Source organism: Sceloporus undulatus, chromosome 1 (genome assembly GCF_019175285.1).
Source record: "Sceloporus undulatus isolate JIND9_A2432 ecotype Alabama chromosome 1, SceUnd_v1.1, whole genome shotgun sequence".
Taxonomy (NCBI): domain Eukaryota; kingdom Metazoa; phylum Chordata; class Lepidosauria; order Squamata; family Phrynosomatidae; genus Sceloporus; species Sceloporus undulatus.
Window position 1 is genome coordinate 135,635,932 of NC_056522.1, and position 27,220 is coordinate 135,663,151.

Sequence of the window (27,220 nt, forward strand, 5' to 3'; positions counted from 1 at the left end):
TATGGCTTGTGCACAATTTATCGTATACAGGTTTAACTGTAAAAGGCATTATAATGCTCTTATTCTTAATTTGCACAGAAGGTCAGTCAGTCCAGTTGCCATGGATTGTTCCTAATCCTGGGAAATATGTTTATACCAGTGTATCCTTTTGAGAGCAGTTGTGGGAAACTTACCTTAGAGCATCTGTGGGAAACATGGTCCATGGACCACATGCACTCCCTACTGCTTAGTACCCCCTCAACATAACTACCAAACCCACTGTGGTAATGCCAGAATTTACTGACTTCTAACAGGTTCATGGGAAGAATACATACCATGTTTTGTGTGTAGAGTAATGCTTCAAGAAGGTTTCTGGGAACACAATTAAAGTTAGAAACAGAGTATGTGATGTTGTCACCTTGTTTATACAGTATTTAAAGAAGTATAATTTGTTACTGGTACCTAATCCAGTTCTGAAGCAGCAGCACATTTTCTGCCTTTACAAGTGTAAACAAGGCATGTAGTGGTCACAGTTTTCTTTTTAATGCAGGCCGAGTCTCCCTTATCTGGAATTCCAAAATCTGAAATACTCCAAAATCTAAAATTGTCAACATGGGTGGCTGATATAGTGACCCCTTTGCTTTGTGATGGTTTAAGGTACACAAAATTTGCTTCATGAACAAAATTATTAAAAATGTTGTGCATAAAATTACCTTCCAGCTATGTGTATAAGGTGAAAGCATAAATGTATTTCATATTTTAACTTCGATCCCATCTCCAGGATACCTCAGTATGTATATGCAGGTATTGCAAAATCCAAAAAAATCTGAAGTCCCAAGCATTTCAGATAAAGAAGACTCAACCTGTAGAAAAAAATCCTTTCAAAAGTACAGTTTTGCTTAAAAACAAAGTACATTTCCTGTGTACTCTGTTTACAGGTAAATAAGTGTTATATTCCCATTATTGCCACTGTGGCAACAAATACTGTGGAATTAGGGGTAAGTTGCAACCTCCTCACCTAGGAACTATTTTCCCCCCAGAGATACATGAAGATACTCATATGACTCAGTCCTTACCAGAAAAAAAAAATCAAGGTGTTAATTAACAATGAACAAGACTGCAAAAAATGAAACAAAACCAGATTTGAGTTTTAGAGTATTTTTTGCTTGTTTCTGTCAATATATCTGAGGACTTGCAAGCTCCAGTAGAACTAGTGAAAAATTCAAGTGGATGTTTCACACATCCCGACTTCACCAGCAGATATTGCTGTCTCTAAAATTTTAAGGAAATTTCATTTGGTTGCCCCTCAATATAAATATATGGTAAATACCAAAGAAGACAAAAAGAACTGCAATAGAACTGTGTTTCAGGGGTAATGTCCTCATATTACAGAAAAATCTCATAGCAAAATTATTTCACTAAATAGGTATTCTGCCGTCTTCGCTGGTGTGTGCTTTCAAGTCGTTTCCAACTTTTCTTGGCCCTAAGGAAAGCCTATCGCAGAGCTTGCTTGGTCAGGTTTAGTTAGATGGAGTTTGCCTTTGCCTTCCTCTAATCTTGACATCTAGTAGGTACCAGACAACATGTGCAAGGAATTATCTATGAATCTGTTGATTGTTTAAACTTATTGTATACCATCCAGAAATCTCTGATGCAGAACCATTGAGCACTCCAATAAATAAATAAATAGGATTGTTGATAGGCATTATCCATAGACAGCCAAATGTTTTTGAAGATATTCCTGATATCCATTTTGAATTGTACAACAGCACTGACTGTCTTTCAAAATACAGTACCTTTGAAAGAATATATGGGCATTTTTAATACGTTGAAGTGTCAAAGATTTATTCGTTTTCAAACTATAAAAGTATATGTTTTATTGCCTGACTTAGTGTTGCAGACACTGGTTTTCCAGAAGCCAAAGCCCATTAATGAAAAGTAAATGTCCTGTTTTAATTTAAAAATTGTGGTTATCAGCAACTTTTCAGAAAACCTGCACCTATTTGGATCATTGTAATAGCTATTTCATTGCGCTTTTTTGTGCATGGCTTCTGCCTGGCTTTCTTTTCTAACAAGAGAAGCTTCTTACCGAATCACTTTATTGCATGCATCCATAAATGAGATGTTTCTCATGCTTTGCTGTCCATGCAGTCCTTCCATCCCAATTCACAAGTATCACAATTCATGCAAGAAACTGTCTCTACAGATCAGGACCCCTGCAATGTATGTCTGTGGATAATGGAAAACAGATAAAGCTTTTCATGTTATGAACAGAAGTTATGATGACAGCATGCTTGTGGCAGGCAGTATACTTCCACAGAGATTCTTCAGGTTGTAAAGTCCTGAGTCTCTGTCTTCTGTTGAATGAAAGAATGAGACTACAAAGAAATAATACACATTTCGTAGAAGAAAATTTCTGAATTTATTTGTTTTTAGTAAACGAAGCTAGTTAAAGAGAAAATACGAAGAGGAGAACTGAAGCTCAATTCAAACAATTTATTCCCTGCTTCCCTCATCGAAGATTTACACTTCATACTTTTCTTCTCCTCCACCGTTTTTTTTCTCTCTTTAGGGTTGAACGGGCAGGAGAGATGAAATGGATAGAACAAACAAACAGAGTAAACAGTATTATAGTTACAGCTTTCACCCAGCATCACCAATACTCAGAAAGGAATTTACATGTCTTCACTCATACAGTACGTGACTCATATATTGGGATGTGTTTTTCACTGCCATATTTAGGCAAAGTGTTGCATATTCTTCCCATTTGTAACCATTATACATGGCCGTTATTTAAAATATATTGGTATATATATTGCCAGCTACAGCATTCTAATGATTCCAAACGCAGGGCTGTGCACTGGGCAAATGACGGCTTCTGATAATGTGGAAATGAAAATGATGTATATCTGTCTATGCATATTTGTAATATGCGTTTAAATTTAAACAGAGATTGTAAAGTTGGAAACTACAAATACAGTGAAAGCTGCACAACTGTTCATGCTTTTATGGAGCCCCACCCAAGATGTGCTATTAAAGCTGACTATGCTGCTCAGCTGTCACTGGATGACAATGTGGGCAGGAAGAGGGACACATCATGACTGCTGCTTGTCCTTGTGCTATTGGGGCTAATACTGTGATTGCATCTTGAGTAGCATGAATATGTTGCAGGATCTTTCTTTGTATAAACCAAGCAACCTAATTGCAAGGGTTACCTATATGAGTAGCCTGCTTAAAATAAAAGTTGCTCAGTGCTGTCAGACTGACAGTGTTGAGCATCTCTGTGACTTACAGTTCTGTACTTTCACAATTCTGGTGTAAACTTGTTTCCACATATTGATTGGCTTCTCAGGATTAAGGTGCTCAAAGTGACATCAGTTAAACTTCATGGGAGGGGGGGAAATCTTACTTTGTATAAGACCACATCCCTGCACATGTTTCTGCAGTTCTTCTTGAAACTTCCCCCCCCCCCCCATCTTTTGATGTGGTGGCAAGAGGAAATGTCAGAAAGTAGTGACTGCTCTGTATCATCCTTTCTCGTAGCTTTTATTCTGATTTTTAAAAATATTTCACAAAGGTCAAGTATTTTAACTGTTTATCTTAGGAAACAATAATCCCAGGAGTTGATTTTCATATTAAATCATTGAAGGCATACTTCATACCTATCTTGATTGCCCTAAGCAATGGGCTGAATGTTTTGAAACAACTGCATCTGCTAATCTGCTGTGAAGGCAGACAGTAATGGAAACATTTCCCAGACAGTTGAGAAACTTTGTTTTGATCAGCAATCTGGTGAAGTCAGCACAATGTACAGTGGTTTTAACATATCTCTATTTTACCATAATTTTCTTCTACATGTTAGTAAAGATTAGTACATTGCACTTTCAACACCCTGAAATTTTCTTCTTTCTCTCTTTCCCATTCCCTAGCTCTGTCCCACTTTCTGTCTTTCCCTGCCCCATTTTCTCATTTTTATCCCTAGTCCCAATGGTAATAGACCTTAAACTACTAAGCAGCATATTCAGCTATTGTAAAATAATTCTCATACATACTGTTAGACATTTCTGCTGGCATTAAGCAGTATAATTCTATTGATTTCTTGATTTAAAACAGGTGGAAATTTGGTGAAGACGTCCCAGTTGTATTGATGCCTTTTTATTAAAATAGCACCAACAACACCTTGGGAATTCTTTCCTAAATGTGATGAAAACACATAGTAAAAAGAAATTTCCAGTATCACAACATGTTGGGTGTATCGGGAATAGGGATGGGAAGAATATATATATATATATATATATATATATATATATATATATATAATGTTCAAATAATAGAAGAAAAATCAGTATGATGAAGAAAATCCTGGGCAGACAGGAATCTTTGCAGTGTGAAAAATGTGGGAGTCTGATGCTCAGAAAAACATGATTTTCAGCACAGAATGTTGTTTTTGCCATTTTCTATACAAAAGAGTAAATCCTGAGCTATGAGTAGTCATTTTAAAAAGTGCCATTGTGAGGATTTTTTTTTCATAGAAGGGAAAAAATGGTAAGATTATTCATTCTTGCCTAAGAAAATGAATTTTGCAAAGATTTACTACCCTAATGTGGAGAGAGTACTTGCAGACTGCAAAGACTCTTGAGTGTCCATTGTATCAAACACTTTGTAGTGTCTTGTGGGATCCCTGTCAGTCAAACTGATTGACTCACTGTTGCATGGGGAGAAGATTTTGCCTTACTACAACTGTGTCCCTAAGGGCAGTGCTCCTCTTTTCCCTAAGGGAATCAATAGCAGCCATACCCTTCAAGTGTGTGTGGCAATGATACATTTGGGACATCTTCGGGATGGTGGGCTAAGGCTGCTCCCTGTCTTAGTGATTGTGACTTCAACCACTAAGAATCAAGCTTGCTTCATCTTGCATAGTCCCATCCTGGGTATTGTTCCTTGGTGACAGCAGAATGTGTGATGGAATGGTGTTGAATGGCTTTTATGAAGAACGACCTAAGTGTAACAGAAAGCAGCAATACAAATCAGATTATTTTGTTAAGAACAGTTGTGATTTGGTTTATTTGAAGTATATTACAAGAGTACATGATTTTAACAATTCTAACAGCCAAGAAAGAGCAAATTGTTTCTTAGGGAATCAGTGGATGAGCAGAAGTATCAACAAAATGTTGCATATAAGAAACAGACATCCACCATTATGACTACAAGACTATTTTTTGTAAAAGACAAATTCCAAATAAATAGCAAAAATACAGTTTTATCTTTATTTCCTTAGAATGCATATGTATGATTTAACATGACTGTATTTAAACATAAATATTAAGATATGCAACGTAACCCCAACATTTCATTATCTGAAACGTCTCTCTACTACATCTATCTTGATTAGTTTGTCCACCAAGTCCTCCGGGAGAAGGTGATTTATGTTGTATATAATGGGTTGAAACCAGATTTAGACTTGGGTGCATTCACAGAACTCACACAGATAAATGAGCATAAATAATCAATTTTGAATAATATACCAATTTTATACAAGAAAGAAAAAAATGAACATTTATGGACTATTTTAGATTATGTTAAATAAATCTGTAAGAAAGTATCTTTGCCATAACTAGTAATGCTTCATTAAGGTACAGTGGTGCCTCGAGTTACGAAATTAATTCGTTCCGCCATTCCTTTCGTAACCCGAAAATTTCGTAACCCGAAACACTTTTCCGTTAGCACTGGAAAGCCTATAGCTGCACTTTGCAGCATTTGAATTTTGCGCCGAAATGAATTTCGTAACCCGAAAAATATTTCGTAACCCGAAACAGTTTTTGCCAATCCAACTTTTTCGTATCCCGGAAATTTCGTAACCCGATCATTTCGTATCCCGAGGCACCACTGTATAAGCAAAAGAAGTAAAGTTTTTTTTTACCCAAAGTATCTTTTAAGTGTCCTTTCAAATAAAGAGTATTAAATTTGAAGTAGTTTGGGCTTAGTGCATATGAGCAACTGTATGCTAAAAGATAATTGGCAGGCAGTTTGTGTCCTGTCCATGGCACTGCAAAACAGTTCCAATTCTAGCCACTTTTTTTTCTTTTCTTTTCCATTTCTCTTTCTTTGTTTGTTTCTTTTTTTCTATGCAGAAGACCATCAAATGAATTGTCACAATACTCGAATGCAAGATGCAGAGAAAGACGATAACAATAATGATGAGTATGATAATTACGATGAACTGGTGGCCAAGTCATTGTTAAATCTTGGCAAAATTGCAGAGGATGCAGCATACAGAGCCAGGACAGAATCAGAAATGAATAGCAATACATCTAATAGCCTGGAAGATGATAGCGACAAAAATGAAAATGTTGGTCGTAAGAGTGAGCTGAGTTTAGATTTAGACAGTGACGTTGTTAGGGAAACTGTGGACTCGCTGAAATTGTTAGCACAAGGACATGGTGTAGTGCTTTCAGAAAACATTAACGATAGAAATTATGTAGACAATATGTCTCAGCAAGAAAATAGGAATATGAACTATGGGATGCTGGGGAAGCCTACAAACAATGGGCTTACAGAAAAAATGGTGGAAGAAAGTGATGAAGAGGTGTGTCTCAGTAGCTTGGAATGTTTGAGGAACCAATGCTTTGATTTGGCCAGGAAACTCAGTGAGACAAACCCACAGGAAAGAAATCAACAGCAAAACATGAATTCTCGCCAACATGCCCGGCAAGAAGACGATTTCCAAGGAAGGACACCTGATAGAAATTATTCTGATATGATGAACTTAATGAGGCTTGAAGAACAGTTGAGTCCGAGATCTAGAACTTTTTCTAGCTGTGCAAAAGAGGATGGGTGTCATGAAAGGGATGATGACACAACCTCTGTTACTTCAGATAGGTCTGAAGAGGTGTTTGATATGACAAAAGGCAACTTAACACTACTAGAGAAAGCTATTGCTTTAGAAACAGAAAGAGCAAAAGCCATGAGGGAAAAAATGGCAATGGAAGCTGGAAGAAGGGATAATATGAGATCCTTTGAGGAGCATTCGCCAAGACAGTTTTCTGGAGAGGACAGAAAGTCTAAGTCCAGTGACGGCCATGTCAAAAAGCCATATTATGGTAAAGGTAATATTTCTATCTAATGTATATTGTATTATGCTGAAGCATGGGGTAGATCATAGCAAATGATGCACGTGATTTTGTTGTTTGAAATTTTAAAAAGCACTCATAAAATTGTCAAAACCTATGGAATATTTCAAAGTAACTGTGCTTAAGTAGAAAAATTGAGCATGTTAGTAGAATCAAATAAAATAAGGGTTCATGATGAAAGAGGCAAATAATAACCTAAAATGCTGGATATGTTTTATGGTTGGTGTTTTATGGTTCAGGATCACTAAAAAAAATAACCCTGCATATATTGATATAGATTTGGTGCACGCAGTTAGTCAATTAGATGGAAAAGGCATGTTTTTATAGACTGGATTGTGTGGGATATCCTGATTTATAAAATTATCTCCAGATGTTAATTATTGATAAACCTTCTCCCATACAAAAATGTACAGTTGCTTGACATAAATTGAACAGTATTGAAATGACCGATAACATAAGATAGGAGCAATGACGGCACATTAATTATCTTAAATAGTAAGGTAATGGAAACCATTTGCTATGCAAGGCATGCTGTGTCCTGGGCTGAGATCAATAGCAATTTCTTTCTTATATGTATTCCACTTCACTGCCTTCATGTCTTTGTGAAAATAGTTGAGGTACTGCCTTAGCAATAATCCAGTATACAGAATGTAAAGGATGTAAGTATATAGTATGCAAATATAATCATGCTATATTTATGAATCTACACTCTTGTCTAATGCCCCCCAAGAGTTGCAGACACTTTTCACTTCCATTAATGTTAATAAGAGTTGAAACTACATTATTGGAGGGATGTGTGAACAATGTAGGTAGTTATGGATGATGATGCATTTTCCCCAACACCATGTTATTCCATTGTTATGCTGTTTATTTATATTATGAACTTCATAGCAGGGCTTTAAAGTTTAATTATGAGGTTAAATAATTCTTTTCAGTTACTCTACCTACATTTTTTCTTAAGGAAAACCTAAACAAAATTTTTAGTTAAAGAAAAGACCCCAATGATCCTAATCATTTTACAGAACTGGGGCAAAAACTAGGAGCTTGCTTACATTCCAGTTTTGAATCAGTGTTTTGTTATACCACTAGCTGAGCTACTAAGTTAGATCCAGTTCAAACAGCACATTTTCTGTGCATGAATTCCATTGTTGTTTACATTTATATTTCAGCCAGTGCAGTGTATGCACATGGAAATTGCAAATTGGATCAGCAAAAATTGTATGATTAGCCAAAAAATTAACCACAGCTGCCCTCATTGTGAGGTTCCTGGTTGCCTGGTTCACACTTTGTATTTGTCCATGTAAATTCATATTCCAGATTGCTGGTGGGAGGCACAGAGAGAAATATATTGCAGAAATATAATGTGGGTGTAGTTCAATATTGATGATATTCCTTGCAACAATTAATGAAATACTTAAATAGTGTATGAACCAGCTGCTAAATATTTTGGATTTTAAAAAAGCCCTGGCTTTGTTATGTATGTTTTTGATATATATATGTATATCTACATGTATATATGTATAAAAAAATTTAACTTAACAAAACCTACTTTAAAACTGCTTTAGTAAGGATGAGTGGTAATAATAATCTGAAGCATAAATATGAAGTTTAATCTCAAACTTAGGTTCTAGATCCATTTCTCATTTTAGCAAAGCAAAGGAAAAAGAATCTCATAGTTTCTTTGCTCTTCTAGAAAAAAATTAAAAAGAATGAAAGATGTATCCTTCTTACATCATTCATCATCAAGTATGTATTATTTCCTCAAATATGTCAGCAAAGACTTTTAGAGGAGAAGTGTACATTCTCAGGGAATATACTCACACTTTAATCTAGGCAAGTAGCAGCATCAAAAGGAATGCACAATAATTCAGTTTCTCTTCTATTTGCAAGCTGTGCTGTGATGGATTCCTAGAATCAGTGAGAGGCCATCTTTTCTCTAGGTATATGCTTCTATGTTAGAAAGCCTCTGGGAATCTTTATCTCTCTCACCCACTGCTGCACAGTTACATCATTCCTGATAAGACTGAGGCAATGGCTAGATAATTATATCAAGAGTTGGGAAAACAACTCTGCTTTCTCTATAGAATAAGGAAGATATTTATAACAGGCATTGACAATGTAAAATTGAATATCAAAATGTTGCTATTAAACCCACCTGCAGTATTTCTAATGCAAGAGAGGATAAAGTGATTTCAATTTATTTATTGCTCAGACCAGAGAATTGTGTTCGTAGTAAAGTTTCATATGATCGTCTGCAAACTGAAAGATTATCTCAACTACATTTCTGACTGATGGATAACTGGAATATACTGCTGTTCAGACTTAGTCCTTATGAGTAGGCAGAATTGGTTTCAAGTAAAGATGTGATCAAGTATGGTGATGTTTATGGAGTTGCTGAATGCATTTCCTAATTAACTTAGATCAAAAATCTGTGCTCCTTTTAGTGAACTATCTTTATCTTGTTTTCATGGAATATTTTTAACATAGAACAGCAGTGACTGAAATACAATCCTATCCACTGATTCTTTTTACCACAATATGGTATCTTAAAGTGCTTTCAGCAAATAGCTGTATAAAGCCTTTTGTATGCAACTGAATAGTATGGCTGTCAAGGTAATCTCCAATATATATGAATAGGCATTAATGAGTTCTATACCCAGATCCAACATCTGATTTTATATTCTGTAATCTTGAGTTGAATTCTCTGCCTCACTACCTTGAAGTGGATAGACCTAGTCATTAGTATGAGACATTTGGGCATTTACAAAATATTAAGGAAATGGGGAATGTAATATGAAATGTATTGCTAATATTTTATAGTGCAAACAGTGCACACACATAAGATTTCCATACCTGCCTGAATCACTGGTAAAACGTTGCTCAGACATCCCTCAAAGAGGAAGCATGTGTGTGCGGAAGCCAGGCATGCTTTCTCAATCATCATGCAATTGTCACTCCCTCTAGCATCCCTGAATTGTCTCAAAGGGAGCAGATTTCCTATGAACGCAAACTTTGCATTCATAGGAATTCCACTCCCCTGGAATGATTCGGGGATACTAAGAGGGAGCAACAATTGCATGGTGATTGAGGAAGCTTGCCTGCCTTCCACACATGGCCTTCCACTTCCTCCACCTTTGAGGGACGTTTGAGCGATTTTTTACTAGCAATTCAGACAGGTATGGCAATCTTCTTCATAGTTGATCTTCCTCATGTTGGGAACCTCTGTCATCCTAGTTAACAAAAACAAACAAACAAAAACATTTAGAGATTTAAACCATCAGAGTATGCCTACACTGCCCTTGGCCCATGCAGCCTCCTCAGCCATGTATTATGGTTTGCCAGATGTTTGGTGCCCTTCCTGTTTGTAGTTCTAGGCCTGCAACAGCAGGAGGAGGTTTACTGATCTCCTAGTTGTGGGACTCCATAGTTGGAAGCTGCATTCTGTCACAAATGTAGCCAATTTAATTTGCATGTATAGTGGCTGTTCAGTCATGCTGACTGAGTTCTGGGAAGCAACAGACATGTACCAGATTGACCTCTTTGTATGCCATCCTTGAGTAATATGACAAACAAAACTCATCACATGCCTCTCATGTTTTCTGTCCTGTGAGCTGGCAGCAAATCCAAATATGAAACAGAGGCTACATTTCCAGCAGTTAGTATGCACTGGAACTTCCTGGTTGTTCAGCTTGTGATGTTTAAATAATTAGAACAAATTAGTGACCCTGATAATGGGATAAAATAACTTGGTTAAACTTTACATAACCAGTCTCTTAGTTAAAAGTCTTAAATCTGTCAAAAGGTGAGCTGTCAATCAAATAAGTTTTGAATTGACTTGCGATCTGCAATGTAAGAGGCAGCTGGATAATAAAGCTGTTAAATTAACAAAATTATTTTCAATCTGGAGAAAAGAAGTCACAAGGCCAAGTTCAAATATGTAGTGTTGATAATCATTTTTAGTTGATGTAAGAAAGAATAATTCTATAGAATGACTGAGGTGTGTTGTCTTGAAACTCATTTATAGGCCAGAATCTCAGGCAGTTGTTTGATATTTGGATATAAATTAGTCCTAGTATTCAAAATACTGAAACTGTGTAAATGGTGACCTGGCCATACAGTGCTTTTACACAATAACATTGTAATCTGTTCCTCCCAAGTAGTTACCACAGGTACCATAACTACCCTGCTGACTGTCCTGAATCATTCAAAGATTATTGAGTTTTTCTGAAGTCTGTACACCTCTGGTCAGGTCCAAACATTTTTAGATATAAAATATGTTTCATTGCAAAGTGTGGATTTGATAATAGATACTCTCATCTTGCAGCCAAGGTGGCTGCAGTTGCTTGTTGAGTGTACAATACCACACATGGCTTTGCCACAACACAATTTGTGAAATGGTCTGAGATGCTAATCCTGATATTTACACAGTCATTTATTTGGGAATAAAACTTTGGCCTCTATAGGCATTGTTGATTCCCTTTCAGCTGACTTCAACCTTTGATCCACTTGGATGTAACCAAAGGAGAGAGAATGGGGCATGGGGACACATTCCTTCTGTAACTGAGATGGTGGGTTGATACAGATTGTTCTCTTCCATGTGCATCTGCCCTTGATCTTTCTCCTTTTATTGCTAGTTGGAGAGGAAAACAGAAGAGTCAGCAGACTACCCACAGAGTTTGTCTAGCTGGCTCTTCTTCCTGCCCTACTCCTTCCTCCTAGATCCTGCCCCTCTTTGGCTCAGCCGGATTTATTTCTCTGACATTTGAAAGCTTGGAGCTGTTGCAGTTCTGCACCAAAGTTTCCTATTAGCAGCACTGAAGACAGAAAAAAGCAGGATGCTGGGAGCAAGCAGGTGTGTGTGTGGGCGGGGGGAGTGTCTGGAGTACAGGCAAGGGCATATGATTCACATTCCTCATTGCCATCCCTCCCTCCCCCATCACTCTGGAAGTTGCTGCTACTCCTTTGCTTAGGTCTCTCACCTTGCATCTAGATCAGTGGTTGAATTCAGCTCTGGGGAGGACAACCCAGGAATAACCGATTGTGTAAATAAGAAGGCAAAAAGAAGAAGAAGAAAAGGATGGTATAGGAATTCTAATTCTCATTACAAAGGAATTTCACTAACTCTGTTCTTTCCTTGGCAAAAATTATTTCTCAGATGACTTAAGATCACTTTCATAGGCTATGTAAAGAAAGCAGCAAAATGTAACTCTTTGAATGTTATGAATATTCAGGCGTTGCAAATATGTGACTTTTGTTGGCCAAATTAAAAGCAAGTACTGTATTAACTTAAAAAAGTAAAAAAAAATGAGGGGGGATTTGTGTTAGCTTTAGTATTCTGTTTTTTAAAAACATTTGAGAAAATGGTTGCATTGAAAAATAATTACAGTACTTTCTGTTGAAACTTTGAAGAATTTTGGCAAGGAGCTGGTTCCATAATCTTGAGGACTCCCACTGTAAATCTGTAGACTTCAATACATGAGGCAAACAGCACTAAAACAAAGACAGCAACAGAGCCAACTTCTACCCAGTAGTTAATGCTTTAAAGAAATATATTCAATTGCAGTAGTGTGGCTTTTGCTTGAAAAAAGTCACTTTCCATTTCCCTCCATGAATGGAGATGGTTGCGATTATAGGAACTTATGGTACAGAAGGAGGAAGCAGGAAATAAAAATGCTGAAGCCGTAGCAGATGTGTTTTCTTCCATTGTTCTTTAAGAACATTTTCCAAAGAGTATCTGATTTCATTAAATGAACCTTCATCCATTTGGAAATTTGAAAAACATCATTCACTTGACACATTTGTTGTAAATTATAGATCCCTCAAGAACAGAAAAGAAAGAGAGCAAATGTCCTACCCCTGGGTGTGATGGAACTGGCCATGTAACGGGGCTTTACCCCCATCACCGCAGTTTGTCAGGATGCCCACACAAAGATAGGGTCCCTCCAGAAAGTAAGTCCACATTGTTTCATGGAAACTGGGGATAAAACTCCACACAAATTTTTCTAGCATGCATTAAAAAGCATTTTCTTTCTTTCTTTCTTTCTTTCTTTCTTTCTTTCTCCTCCCATCTTTTCACTATGATATGTCTCAATTTAGCAACCTCTTTTATGTTATATTTACATTCTTCTTTATTTCATCATTTTCACATCTAAACTAACCTTTATGCTTGAAGGAAGATGTTTTAAAGCTGTATTCTTTGATTCTGATAGTATTAGGATATTTCTGAATGGTTGCTTTCTGCCTCTATAACATCCCTGCAACAATCAAAATGGTAGTTTTATTTCTGAAAAATTATAACCAACACTTGGAAAGGGTCACATTTGTCCAAATTAAGAATCTAATGTTACTTTCAGTTTCAAAATGTGCAGTTGAATTGATTTAAACCTATATAAAAAACCGAGGAATGAGTTGACATGTTTGATTTTTAAAGGTGTGATTCACTTGCAATTGTACAATTCAGTGTGGATGTTAGTGCAAAAATGCCACAGTTGCATGAAGAGGATAAAAGAAGAGAGTACATCTCAAAGAAAGAGCTGCCATTATAAGGAATTTTCCACACAACCACTAAAGAAATATACTAAACTAATTGATTCTCAATAAATGCATGAAGTAAAGGCTATTTAAAATTTGGGATACATATTATACTCCCAGTGGAGATGCTTGTAAAAATGCTCCCCGTACATGTTTTCCCCACCCCATGCTGCCATTTTATCTAGGAATACTTACCATGTGATGTAGCATCATCACATGCCTTTCAATGCCTCCTCCCCATATCATGTTTTATCATGATAAAACTGCTTTCATTCATGACATGATTGGGTGTAGGTATGTCAGAATATTCCTTTATAGACATCAGGGAATCAAGCCAATTCATTCTCTTTCTGTTCACTGAGAAATCCCATTGCAGTGTCTCCCTAGTGACATGGTTGCAAGAAAAATGGTGACTGCAAAAGAGGCAGTAAACCATTAGTGAATAAATGTGCTAGAGTGTATATTCACACACACAAATACCCAGAGAGCAGGAAAAAGAACAAATGTAAGGAGTAAAAAACAAAACAAACCCATACTGGGCCCCAGAGCAGTTACTCATTCTGGAGTTAAGTGCTGCAAAGCCTTACCAGTAATTTCCAAATACTGTCTGTTTTCAACAAGATAGTTTCTCTTTTTAGAACAAAACTCAAGGAAAAGGAAATCCCTTTAAGGAAGCAACACCACTTTCTCAGCTAGTGTGTGAATTTAGTTGATCAAAGAATTCAATTTCTAGTTTAGCAAGGACTATAATTTCCTCAAACACAAATGTTTATTCAGTTGCACAAAGCAGTCCAGCCTTTCCTCCTCGCCCCCCGTAAATGGTAAACATAAAGCATTTAGGAAATGTTGCCGATCAAAGAAGAATATAGCTTTAAACGGTTTGCATGTTCAGTAGTGACAAAAGTGAAAAAGGTGAGATCATCTCTCTTTCTCTCTCTTTTTTTTTCCCTGACTCCTGCAGTGCTGGGCTTGTAAAGCATGTTTCAAGAACAGCTTTGAATAGCAGGAATTCCAGAGTGAAGCTTTCACATCTTTAGTACACTGCTAGTGGTGTGGTGATGGTGATGAATGATGGTGGTTGTGACTATTCTTTAAATCAATATGTACAGGTTCTATTCCTGATGTCCTTGGCTTTTGTGTAAAAGTTAAAAACATTATTTCACGATTGGTTCCTTTAAAGTGTAGCATAATTTTGTGCTAGTTATGTAATGATGATGTGGATTAGAAACATTTTTTTCATGTTGCACACATGCACACAGATTGGGCACAGCTAATTTATTTATTGCCACCAAAAAAAAAAAAAAAACCCTTTGGCACATGAATGTTTCAATTTAAATAAGTTGTAAGATACAAGTTACGAGTTACTCCAAGAGCCCCCTCTGGGTCTGTACTTTAACATGGTCTTGAACTAATCTAGAGAACTGTAGAAAGAGATTCTTGACCTTTCAGATCCCTTATCAAGAAACAGAGGAGGTAGATTTACAAAGTATGCCCGCAGTCACTGAACTGCAGCCCCATCCCTTTGCTTGGTGGTGGAGAATGACAACCTCATTTGTACAAATCAGACCTTTTGGCTCTTTATATTACTATTTTATCACTCCACCAATCTCTTGATTTTAAAGTGTGCTCACATTCTTTACTTCTATTTATTTTATTTTCCTTACCCATTATGATTTACAAAGAGCTGTATATATAATAATGATGATAATGATAATAATCCTTCTCACATCATTTTAACTGCCACTGAACTTTTTTTTAAAAAAAGAGTCCTGCATAACCAAGGCAGTTGTGGGCTTCAGTATCAACATCTATGACTGGATTTCTCTCTCATGCCCTCCATTGATTGCAGTGAGGTGAATTCAGTGCCTTGGAATTTGCATATATTTTATGCTATACTAACTCCAGATTCTGAATGCCTATTTTGTGTATATAAATCAATTTATTCTTGCATATATGAATATTAAAACTGCTTCCAACCTCCTACTTAACCACTTTGATACGCAGCGCTTTTGCTTAGTGCTTATGTATGCAGCCTCTTGCTTCACTGTCACACAAAAGGCACATTAACCGTTAGCTTCCCTCCCCTCCTAGTGTATTAACATTGTCCTGTGTTAATGAGTGTAGTACTACAACACCTCTTTCCCTCACCAGACTTTATTGGCTATACCTTTCCCATGTCTATTCTCAGGAATGCTGGTCATTAATGAATCTTGCTTTGTACTAAAATGGCTTCCTACCAACTGGGACTTGAAATCTTTTTCTTCTTGTTGTTGTTTCCACACTCTGCTGTTTCCTTTCCTTCTTCTTGTCAAGTTCTTGCCATGCATGAAAACGTACTTAAGTGTCCTACACCGGGCTGCACAGGCCGGGGCCACGTAAATAGCAACAGGAACTCTCACAGAAGGTAAGAACATACTCACTGGGCTATACTCTAGGCAGAATCCATTTCACAGCTGCAACACCTCTGAAAGTCTCTTGTCCAACGTGAACATTTGTGGGCAAATGCTTTGGGCCATTATTGAACTGAACAACACATGTGTTTGGTCTGACTGTGTTTTATGGCTTACTGTATGAGAAAATGACCTTTGGGGCACAATTAATTCAAGTACAGTGTTATGCTAAATTGGAAAATTTATAATTGCTTGCCTGCATTTGCCATTGCTCACCTAGAAATGTATGAAGTGAAAGTTTAAATGTATTTATCAGTGGTGTCACTTTAGGTAGGTGGGTGGGAGTGGGGCCAAAATGTTTCAAACTATACCTGACTATTCTTCAGATCTGTTTCTGTATTCTTAATCTATTTTTCTGGTTATTTTAAAGTCCAAAAAAAGAAATGTTCTTCATATGTTCCATAGCTTCACATATAAACATAACAGAGCACAAGTATCTTCACCTTGCTATAAATGTTGAGCCCTCTCTGGTGAAATCTCTTTTCTTCCCACTAGAACCATAAAATGGCACCCTTGAGAAAATCATTGTAGATAGTAGTAAAATATGTCATATCTAATCAGAACCAGTTCTAGTGTTTCTTTACCTCCTGTCCACCTACCAACCTTTACCCTATGAAGGGCTGTACATTTCAGTGGCTTTTAAAAAAAAGTTGCTTGTAGAATAGGAAATACCCAGGTTACTATGCTATAGTATAACAGAATAAAAGACATGCTGCATAATAGATTAAAACATGGAAATAATTTCCAAATAATCTCAAAACCCTGCAGAAAAGGCAACATGGTGTTCTGAGATGGTCTCATGCAGTACTTGTAAACCAACTGAACTATAGCAGGGACACTTTTGATGCAAAATGTAGGCCTATGACTCCAACACCATCACTTCCCCACCCTCCTGTATGTTTTTTTTAAAAACCTCTTTTGTCTGATGAAGAAGCCAGTGAGCTTCGAACTCTAGCATGGCGTGTTTTATGCATTTTGGCTGGCCAATCGAGGTATTACTCTTTTGTGGATTTTGGATTTTGTTTTATAAAAGAGATCAAACAATTGAGCCTAAAAGGACAATTATTGCTTATAAAGTTTAACTTTGCTAAAATTTCTATGATCTTCTGAAGATCATAGGGTAGCTTCTCAATAGGTAGGAAAAATATAACAGGCAAGAAAGTATAAAATGGTTTCAGCTGATGAATGGCTGTAGCAATTATGAAAACATTGGATTTAAAGTTTCTTCAAGCTGATACAAGCTAATGTTTATTAAAATTTAATATCTCAGATTCCTGGCTTTGGGGACATCAGAGAAAGCTGTCTGGAGTGCACCTTGTTGAGTGGATATTTAGTTTTGCCACTACAATCCCAGCCATGGGCATCCAGGGAGGTGTTTGGGAAACATTCTCTGTTTTGTGGTTTCTTCTTTAAAACCTCTGGACCAATGTGTCTCTGGGAGAGCTTCCTCACAGAAAAGGGAATTACTTTCCATGGTTAAAGAAAATTTATTCTGAAATTCCATTAAGAATTCTGCCATAGAGAGTACTGATGAGACTTTGACTTTTTTGTTGTTTAAATTTTATAACGTTTCTTCAAATAACATGACTGGATGCATTTTAAATTATCCTACTCTCTTAACAATATTAATACATGTTTTTATATGACAGATTCTTTTATCCCAGCACATACAGCCACATACATTTAGCAACAGAAGCACAAACCTTAAAAGACAGAGCAAAAGGGAGATGGGGGGATAATATAGTGGTAGTAAAGGACAAGCGGCATGATGGTGGTAGAGCTTCAAGCTCATCCTTCCAAGAAAATAATTAAACTCAACCACTAAATTGTTCTGAAACAACTCAAGATATTTTGTAGCTTCTTCATGACTAAATTTAATAGTTCCTAGGCTTGATTTTTTTTTGTAAAGAAGTTGTTATTAGATTATCATATCACAAGGTATAATCAAAATATTTTCTCCATTTGCCCAGGCCATTCATAATGTTCTTATGTGGCACTTCCAGGAGCTTAGTATGCAAAGGGATCTTGTGGCACATTTGAGACTTAACTGTGGAAAAGAAGTTGTAGCATAAGCTTTTGTAGACTTGGTCAGCTTCTTCACTTCTTACTCCATGAATCTTAGGAAGTATGTCAAGTCTACAAAAGCCTATGCTACAACTTCTTTTGCACAGTTAGTCTCAAAAATATTACAAGATCCCCTTTCATTTTGATATTCCAGGCTAACATTGGTATATCTCTGAATTCTACTTCCAGGATGTTGTTTAAATTTTTTTCAAATTCTTTCAGCAGAAGTAAATTTGCCATTATCTGCTCAGTTCCATACCTTCTGTATCCTTACATCTAATGCTTGGGTTATTTCCAAGGCTGGGTCTATCAATTTCTGAAGCAAGAGATATTCTTTTTATATGACAAAATAGCTTCCCAGTTAAAAGTAGCACAATCTTGTGAGCGCTAACCATATTTACCAGAATTAGGTCCCACCAAGATCAGTGGCACCTGCTTTCAAATAAGCAGTTTTACGACTGAATCCTTACTTTAAAAATCATAACTGTGTAATATGTTAAAATGCACAATTTGACATGTACAGCATTGCCATTGAATTGTCAGTGTAGCTATTTTAAGGGCAAAAGTTTTCCTAAGCGGACAACATTGTTGGTAGGATTGCTGGCAAAGGTACTAACAGTATTGTGTCAGTATTGCCTGGCAGATGTCTTCCTCTGCACATTCACAGAAAGACTAAATTTGTGACCTATCAAGCTAAATGCAGCTCACTAGCTATTAATGATGGCTAATTGACAGCTCATTGAACTTTGTTTCTGTGAAAACAGCAGGACAGTAAAAACAGGGATATTCAAGGACCTAAAATGCCACAGTACCTAGCTAGGAACCTGCATTTCATTTGGTAGATCACAAGTTTATTAGAACATGCTTCCCATGTACAATAGAATGGGATATTATTATTATTATTATTAGTAGTAGTAGTCATGGTAGCTCTGTGCCTTTAAAGGCAGAGTGGTGGACTAGAGGAACAATGCAGGGCACCAAGATTTGGATATTTATTTCCCAGCAAGCGTCTTCCTTATGCTTACAAGAAGGGCTCTACAAAGCTATTCAGGACACGACAATTACATTTTCTTTCTGTAATTGCAGCCTCTCGGGATGTCCTATTGCTGCAGCAGAGAAACTGGCTAAAGCTCAAGAGAAGCATCAGAGCTGTGATGCATCCAAATCAAACCAGGCATCAGATCGTGTCTTGAGGTATAAAGAGTTGCTCTAACACTCAATAGTATATACCAGATTAATTGCATAATAAATTAATCTGAGCATTAAAAATTACTTATCCCCCAAAGAAGTGTTTAGAATTAGGGCTTCTGGATCCTGGTCACAGCATTTATCTGCCTACCAATATGCCCTGGGGGTGGGTGGGTAATGTTTTTTTTGGCAAATATCAATAAAGCTGAAAAGCTCATTTTTGTCTTAGGCATTGTTTGGTGTAAAGCTGCCTGCTGGAATTCTGAATCTAAGAACAGTGTGAAAAAAAGTTGATATCTTTGGGAAATAAACTAATATTTACCGGTAAGTCTTGTTTTTTCCAGCAGGCGTTTACTAGTAAATATCAGTTTAAATGAAAACCAGAAGCCCTATTTTCAAATTTTAATTTGCTAATATGAATTTGTAGTTCAACGTATCTCACTTTATATTTTTTTAAACATTTAAAAAGACTCACAGAGGTTTAGTCATCTTATTCTCTTTAGAAAGAACACTAAAGTATATATTTGTGTGGTTTATAGTACAGTTGCTGTAAATAATTCATGAACAACCTCATTCCTAGGATATAGTGTTTTCCCTGTGCAGAATATATAGCGATTTGCTTAAAGTGGACAAAAATGTGGGATACTTGGGGCATCTGAGAATCCAGTTTCTAAGGTCACTATAGAAGGACTAGCATTTTAAATTAATTTCTGCACTGTGCAGATCTTCCAACTGCTCCAGTATCGTCTAATGATACTGAAAAAGAACTAATTTTGCCAGATATAGTATGAGAATTTGTTCATTTGCCCCCAGGTTTTATAGATCTGGAAACTGGCTAATTAAGGAGGATTAATAGGAAAGCTTAATTAAAAATTACAGATTTAGTTTTTTTTTCCCTACCTCTCTATGACATCTCTATTGACCATTCTTTAGGAGCAACATGCAACTGGATCACTAAAGAAGCCCAGCCAAGACTGCTTAGTAGCACATCTTTCTTCTGAAACTCAGATTCTGAAAGCTGGTTGGGTTGTTTTAATGAACTTTGGATCCATTCTGTCAGTGCTCTTTCACATGTACCTTAGCATGCAGTGACATGAAAAATAGTATTGTCTGGAGAAAAAATGTCTGCAGCTACATGTGGAGTGCTTTCAGGGGGCAGATTTAACTAATGTTAAAGCTAATCCAATGATAAGAAACATTTTAATAGTTCCATGCATACATTCAGTTACCTATCCAGAAATACATTCATGCCACCACATAAATTCCGATCATTTTTTGAGTCATATCCAAAAGTGTATTTTATATTGCCCTAAAACCTGAAGTGGCTATAAAATGTTCTTCTTTTTCACAATCTGAAAGGTTGCAAGTATCAAGTATAGCTAATAATACTACATTCATGCTAGCTGTAATTACTGGAAAGCCAAAGGCTGCCGATAGTTTCTGTGGCATCTCATGATAAATTGATGGAAGGAAATGCTAGCAAAACTAGATACAGTTATGTAAGCCATTCAGGAACTTCTATCTACTACTATATATTTTAGTGTGTTTTCCTCTTACTCTTTTCCCCCTTTCAGCCAAAATAAAGATTATTGTCCAAACAAATTATGTGTGGCAAATTTGATATATATTTTTTTCATTTTTCAGAAATATGAAATGGCTTTGTATTTCTCAACTTTCAGAAAGAATTTTGGAGAAATGCCTTCCTGATCAAAGCAAACAAAAATATTAGACTTTTTCATTCTTGCTGCTGGGAAGGAATGAAAGGAATTGGAGCAGCCTTACTATTGTGTTAGAACCAGATTTTTTTTAGTGAGAAGTCAAATGCCATGCAGGAGAGGCTTCTTGTCAAACACAGCATCAGAGTTTTTGACAGATTACTGAAATAGATGTTTTGGCAGTTTTGCTTTTGCCTCTGGGACTGTCATGCCTTTCAGATCTTGATAGGTGATCTGAGCTACATTGTCACCTCAGATTTGACTACTCCGTTGTCTTTATCTTATACAACTATTTAAGATGAAAATTCTGAAGTTTGGCTTGCAGTATCTATGTGCACTAAGCCCAGGTCTACTGCTCCATTCCCTTCTTCCTGAATTCCTGGTTAACTCCTAATCACTCATACTTTGTTTTTTGGTAGACCTAAGATAATTGATATAAGATAATTGAGAAACACGTCCCAGCAACCACAAAATGCTTGTGGTCTTTCTTGCATTTTTAAGATCTAGCAAAATGATGATGCCTTTGGCATCAGGAACTGCAACAATAGAGGGAATCTGGTGGTAGGTTACTTAGTATTTACTTAGTATTTACTTAGGTTACTTAGTATTTATCTTATAATTACTGGTTCTCAGGTAAATACACTTTTAGTACTGTAAGTTGATTAGGGTGTAATTACTTGTTTAATAAACTCAAACTTGATGAAATATGCCATCCGATATAACATTGGACTATGTTACGGTTGCATGGCATTTGAATTGTACTTTTATAGGGTTGTTGTGTTTTTTTTAAATTGGCTCCATGTTAGTATATACTTTGGCCAAAATGGTTTTTAAAAAATCCATGCCAGCATTGAAAAAAAATATCAAAGTCTACAAGTAATAAAATTCATATATACATGTCTTTCACATTTTCCAAACAGCAAAATTATTCAGAAACCTAAAAATATACTGTTTTTCACAGTCTGCACCTATCTCATTAGACTGTGTTATAGAAAATAAACTATGTAATATCTGAACTACTGTCAGAGTTGATCAGACTGGTAGCAGTTTTTACTCCTCTCTGTGTCCCATATGATTGTGGAGGAGGGGAGAGAATACTGGAGAGTCTTACACTGCATACTATAATATGTGGTCTAAGGGAACAAAAATTGTGGAGAAGATCCAATTCCATAAAGATACATAGCATTTACAATAAGATCTAAGTATTTAAAAGAGATGAAAAAACTGCAGAGTTCAGAGGCTGTCAGATGATACAGTTTTTAAACTTCTGTGTTGCTTCATTATGTAAGTGTGCCAATAAGGGCTGTCCTCTGTCCTAAGGAAAGGATTATGTCTCCCAGCAACCACATCCTCCAGACAAAGTGACAATAACAACAGCACAAACATAATACTGTTGCAAGGTCCAGCTGCTTTATAGTAACACTGCTAGCATTGAGAGGTTGGTGGAAAGAACAGATATCAGACCATACATGTTATGACGTAATCCACTGCTCATACCTTGATAGATCAGTGATGGCGAACCTATGGCACGTGTGCCAGAGGTGGCACTCAGAGCCCTCTCTGTGGGCACATGTGCTGTCGCCCCTGCATAGAGTTTGCCAGAGTTTGTTACTAGAAAGCCAGAGGGACATGGCACTTTGCAATAAATAAGTGGGTTTTGGGTTGCAGTTTAGGCACTCGGCCTCAAAAAGGTTCACCATCACTGCTCTAGATTCAGGCATTCTGAGGGCAGACAGTATGCACAGGTAGCTATGATACAATTATGCTCTTTCCCTTCTCATACCAAATAATGAGAAAATAAACCTTTTGTTGACGTGTGCATTGCATACATTGCATGCACCTGCTATTGTATTTGCAGTTAGACACATATAGTGTACAGGCTGAATCTCCCTTAACCAAAATGCTTACGATTTTATTTTTAGAGTTTTTTTTAGTATTTGCATATACATAATAAAATATCTCGGAAATAAGACCAAAATCTAAACTTGAAATTCATTTTTGTTTCATATATATCTTACACACATAACTTGAAGGTAATAACAAAGTTTGTATAACATTCAGCCATCAGGAAGCAAAGGTGTCTCTATCTGAGCCACAAATGAAAAATGTTTTGGATTTTGGAAGATTTTGGATTTTGAAATTTTGGATAAAGGAGACTCAACTTGTAATTATAATTCATTTGTTCTGGGCTTTTGTTGAAGGAAGATGTCCTATTGAAATGCAGATAAAGCACACTACAACAGTATAATAAATTGCTGCTTCTTGAATGCAGTGAACACACTCATTGAATTTTTACTATTAGGGCTGTAAATTGTTGTATTATGTGCCTAACACACTGTACATGTTTTTAATTTCTAGGCCCATGTGTTTTGTTAAGCAGTTGGAGATCCCTCAGTATGGCTACAGAAACAATGTTCCCACCACAACACCCCGCTCCAACCTGGCCAAGGAACTAGAGAAATACTCTAAGACTACGTTTGAATATAACAGTTATGACAACCATGCGTATGGCAAGAGAGCCATAGCTCCCAAGGTGCAATCCAGAGATATTTCCCCCAAAGGATATGATGGTATGAACCGTATGCTCTTTATGCATCAGAAACAGATTAATGTCTAACAGTGTTGTTGGGCTCCATAGGTCATCTAAATATTGCACATGTTTGTGCCCATCTAATACTATGGACACCTATTAAACTTACAGTACCTACCCACTTGGTGAAAATAATGACTGAAGTTGAAACATAGTTATGTGCCACAAATTGTAGCCTTGGGACGTCCTTGGCTGGATGGGTACTTTTACTACTGCTTGTTATATATTGGGGTGGTAATCATGCAGCCAGGCACACCAACCCAGAAGCATTGTGGGAGTTGCAGTTCAATAACATCTGGAGGAGTGCATGATTTCCATCCTTGCTAGAGAGACCTGACACATGCAATTGAGAAAGCTGAAGCAACTATTTAGTCCTTAACTGCACAAAACACACAATGCTGACAAAAGGAATTGATGTCACTAACAAAAAGCAAGAAATGCATCCAGAAAAACAGCAAGCATAAGAAAGTCTTCTTATTAAACAGATAAGCAGACTTCTGTGAAGGAAATCTATTCATTTGAGTGACAGTGTTCTCTTAAACATGCTTTTGAAGGCAGCCTTGGTCCCCTATTGGATGGAAGGCAGAAATTAAATTAAACCAAACTTTAGGTTAAATTAAATTAAATTTAAATCTTCATCGTCATCATCATCATCCATCTAAAAATATAGTGGTGACAGAATAAGTGAGCGAAATGACATCACATACATTTGACATTCCTAGGTACATGAAATATTGAGAGGAAGGGGATGTGTCTGAGGTTTTAATGTGGGAGTAACAACAACAACAACAACATTGTTGGATCAACAGTCTAGAATCTGGTTAAGGAGAAACTGATTTTCCTCCCTAAAAAGCCCCATTCTTCCCTTCCCTATCCAGAATAGATTCTTTAAAATGAATGGGACTTGCAAGTCACAACCAATTTAGTCAACACAACTCAGTGATTTCAGTAGTAAGACTAATATTGGATTTAACCCATATTTATTTGTTTCGGATTGGTATAGGGGTAAGAATTAGGGGTATATCCATATAGTTAGATTGTTTTATTGTTTGTTGCATGCTAAATTTTGGAATTCTACAAAAATTAGATTTTATACAAAGATGAGATTAAAATGTTTTAAATGAAATAGGATCCTCCTTTAATCCCTGTTGTATGGTTTAACACTAAAGAACTATCCAAAACAACACATACATGGGACTTCAAGCAAACACTAAATGTCATCTGCTCTCTAGACAAGGAGTGGCTATCCCAGAGGCTTCATGTGGCTCCCAAACTCCATAGATTCCCTAAAACACCTTTTGAATTTGAATTTATGTTCTCACATACCAATGGCATATATATATCTATCCCTGGTTTCCACTCCACTAAATGCATCTGAGGAAGTAGACTGTAGTCTATGGAAAGCTCATGCTGCCAACTTCTTTCTTTCAGCTAGTATCAAAGGTGCTACAAGATCTATCTACACCTACTTTTCTGTGAGTTAAACAGGATGAATAAACTCTGAAAGTCTTCAAATGTGGCAATTCATCTTTACATAGACTTTGGGAACCCTCCACCAGAAGTGGAATGCTGACCACTTCCAGGTTTTTGTTTAGATTGGCATTTTTGACAGTCTGTGCTGTTCCTGCAATATCCCAGGGACAGAAAACTAGCCCATAAACATGACAAGATTGCCCATCCCAGCGTACAATCTATAGCCCAGAATTCTATTTTGTCAGTTGGATAGACAAAAAAGCAATGTGTGCAGTCTGCACGAGGGAGAGTGTTGCTGGCTTCCTGGGGTGGCTGATGGTGTTGTAGTTATTTGTTCTTACAGATGTTTTGGGCTTATTCTGAATTACAGTGAGCCCTTGATATCTGCTGGGGTTTGGTTCCAGGATCCATGGATGCTTATGTCCCATTATATACAATAATGTAGTAAAATGGTGTCCCTTATATATAAAATGAAAAAAAAATCAAGGTTTGCTTTTTGGAAGAAAATGTTCTGATTATTTTCAGTCCATAGATAGTTAAATCCATGAATGGAGAATCCATGAATACAGAGGTCTGACTGTATTCTTTTCAAACTATTATTGTGGAGAGTCATATTCAGGATTCACAAAACCCTAGTTTAAGGGCTATCAGAGTTTCCTGCAGTGGTTCTGTCACGGTGCTGATACTCCTACAGCAGACTTAACATGCTGGATGATAATGCTGGGTTTATTAGTCAGGGAAATACCATATGCATTGGTGATGATGGCTACAGTCATATTGTATTTATATGCTTCCTGAACAAAGATCTGCTATTTTGTTGTTTGAGAAACAAAATTTAGTAATACTGTTCTCTCAGTTTGACTCCAGAAGTTTTAGTTTGAGATATGGTTTGGAAAGTAAAGAAGGAAATGGGGGAACCCCTCACAAATGTCAACTCCTTTTCCTCAATCACAGGACAAACGATAGATGTATAATAGAACTCAAGTCTAGGAACGCTGTTCTTTGTACCTTAATGCAATAATACTCCACCTATGAATTATAATCCAGAAACAGGGCTAAAGGTAACAACTTCAGTGTGATTTTTCTTTCTTGTGTCAATTTATACACAAATTTAATAAAACTAGTATTAAAGAGTTTTTGAGAAACTAGTGGGATTTTGAAAGGGATTAGTGCTATTGTGTTTATGCCTTGAAGCTGTTATGCACATGAATTGGCATGGATTATGTCTTCATAGTTTATATAAATTAAGGCATAGGTGGGATCAGGGAATTACCCTTTTAGGACCTGAATACACTAAAGAATGTAAGCAGTCTTAGTGAAGCCTAAAAGCCTAAGAATGTGCTTAAGGTTTAGGCTTATTCTACAAGGATATGCGGAACTGGATTGTAAGTGATGAAGAGCAGTGAAAAGATCTAAATGGAACTTAAATGGGACTTAAATACCTGCACTGCGTGGAGAGAGAAGGAGCCCGAAGTCAAACTGCCCTATATTGTATGGAGTATAAAAGTGTATAAAGAATGGTATACTTATTTCAGTTATAATACTGATATTAATGTTAAAGAATTATGCTTCAAAATAAGTTCTGATCCACATTATTTCTCTTTTCTGTTCTTTTGCATTGAAAATTAGACAAGAGGAAAGAAAGCCAGAACAAGAAGAAAGAATGGTTTCAATGTCATCAAAGCACAGTCTAGCAGACATTAGTTCACAGATTAATAAATCTGGTCCTATTGCTAATGTGCTTCAGTGTGTTATTAGTCTTTATCGGTGTGCCAGTGGATATATATAGAACAGGTGTGGCAAATGTGTGACCCCCCCACCCCCACTGTCAGTGGTAAGGAATGGCAGAGAGTTGTGTTGGTAACATCTGGACCACCACTGGTTCCAGACCCATGATATGGATCATGAAAGGGCCATTCTCCAAAATGAGATAACTGAAGTTAGACCCAACCTGTGCAATTGCAAATTGACATGCATTGTGATGTAATGCTTATTATTCTTGGCTGTGAAGCCAAGCAAAAACTGCTGGTTTATTATTATTGTTGTTGTTATTATTATTATTATTATTATTATTATTATTATTATTATTATTATTATTAT

General features: G+C 36.6%; 1 protein-coding gene across 1 annotated transcript in view; it reads left to right on the forward strand.

Moving 5' to 3' along the window:
* MYT1L (myelin transcription factor 1 like) overlaps window positions 1-27,220 on the forward strand; it is a 409,399-nt gene that overhangs the window by 310,371 nt on the left and 71,808 nt on the right. The window contains 5 exon segments of the mRNA XM_042477632.1: window positions 6,111-7,085; window positions 12,924-13,058; window positions 15,954-16,044; window positions 19,241-19,348; window positions 23,416-23,627. Coding sequence (XP_042333566.1) covers window positions 6,111-7,085; window positions 12,924-13,058; window positions 15,954-16,044; window positions 19,241-19,348; window positions 23,416-23,627 — 1,521 coding nt within the window.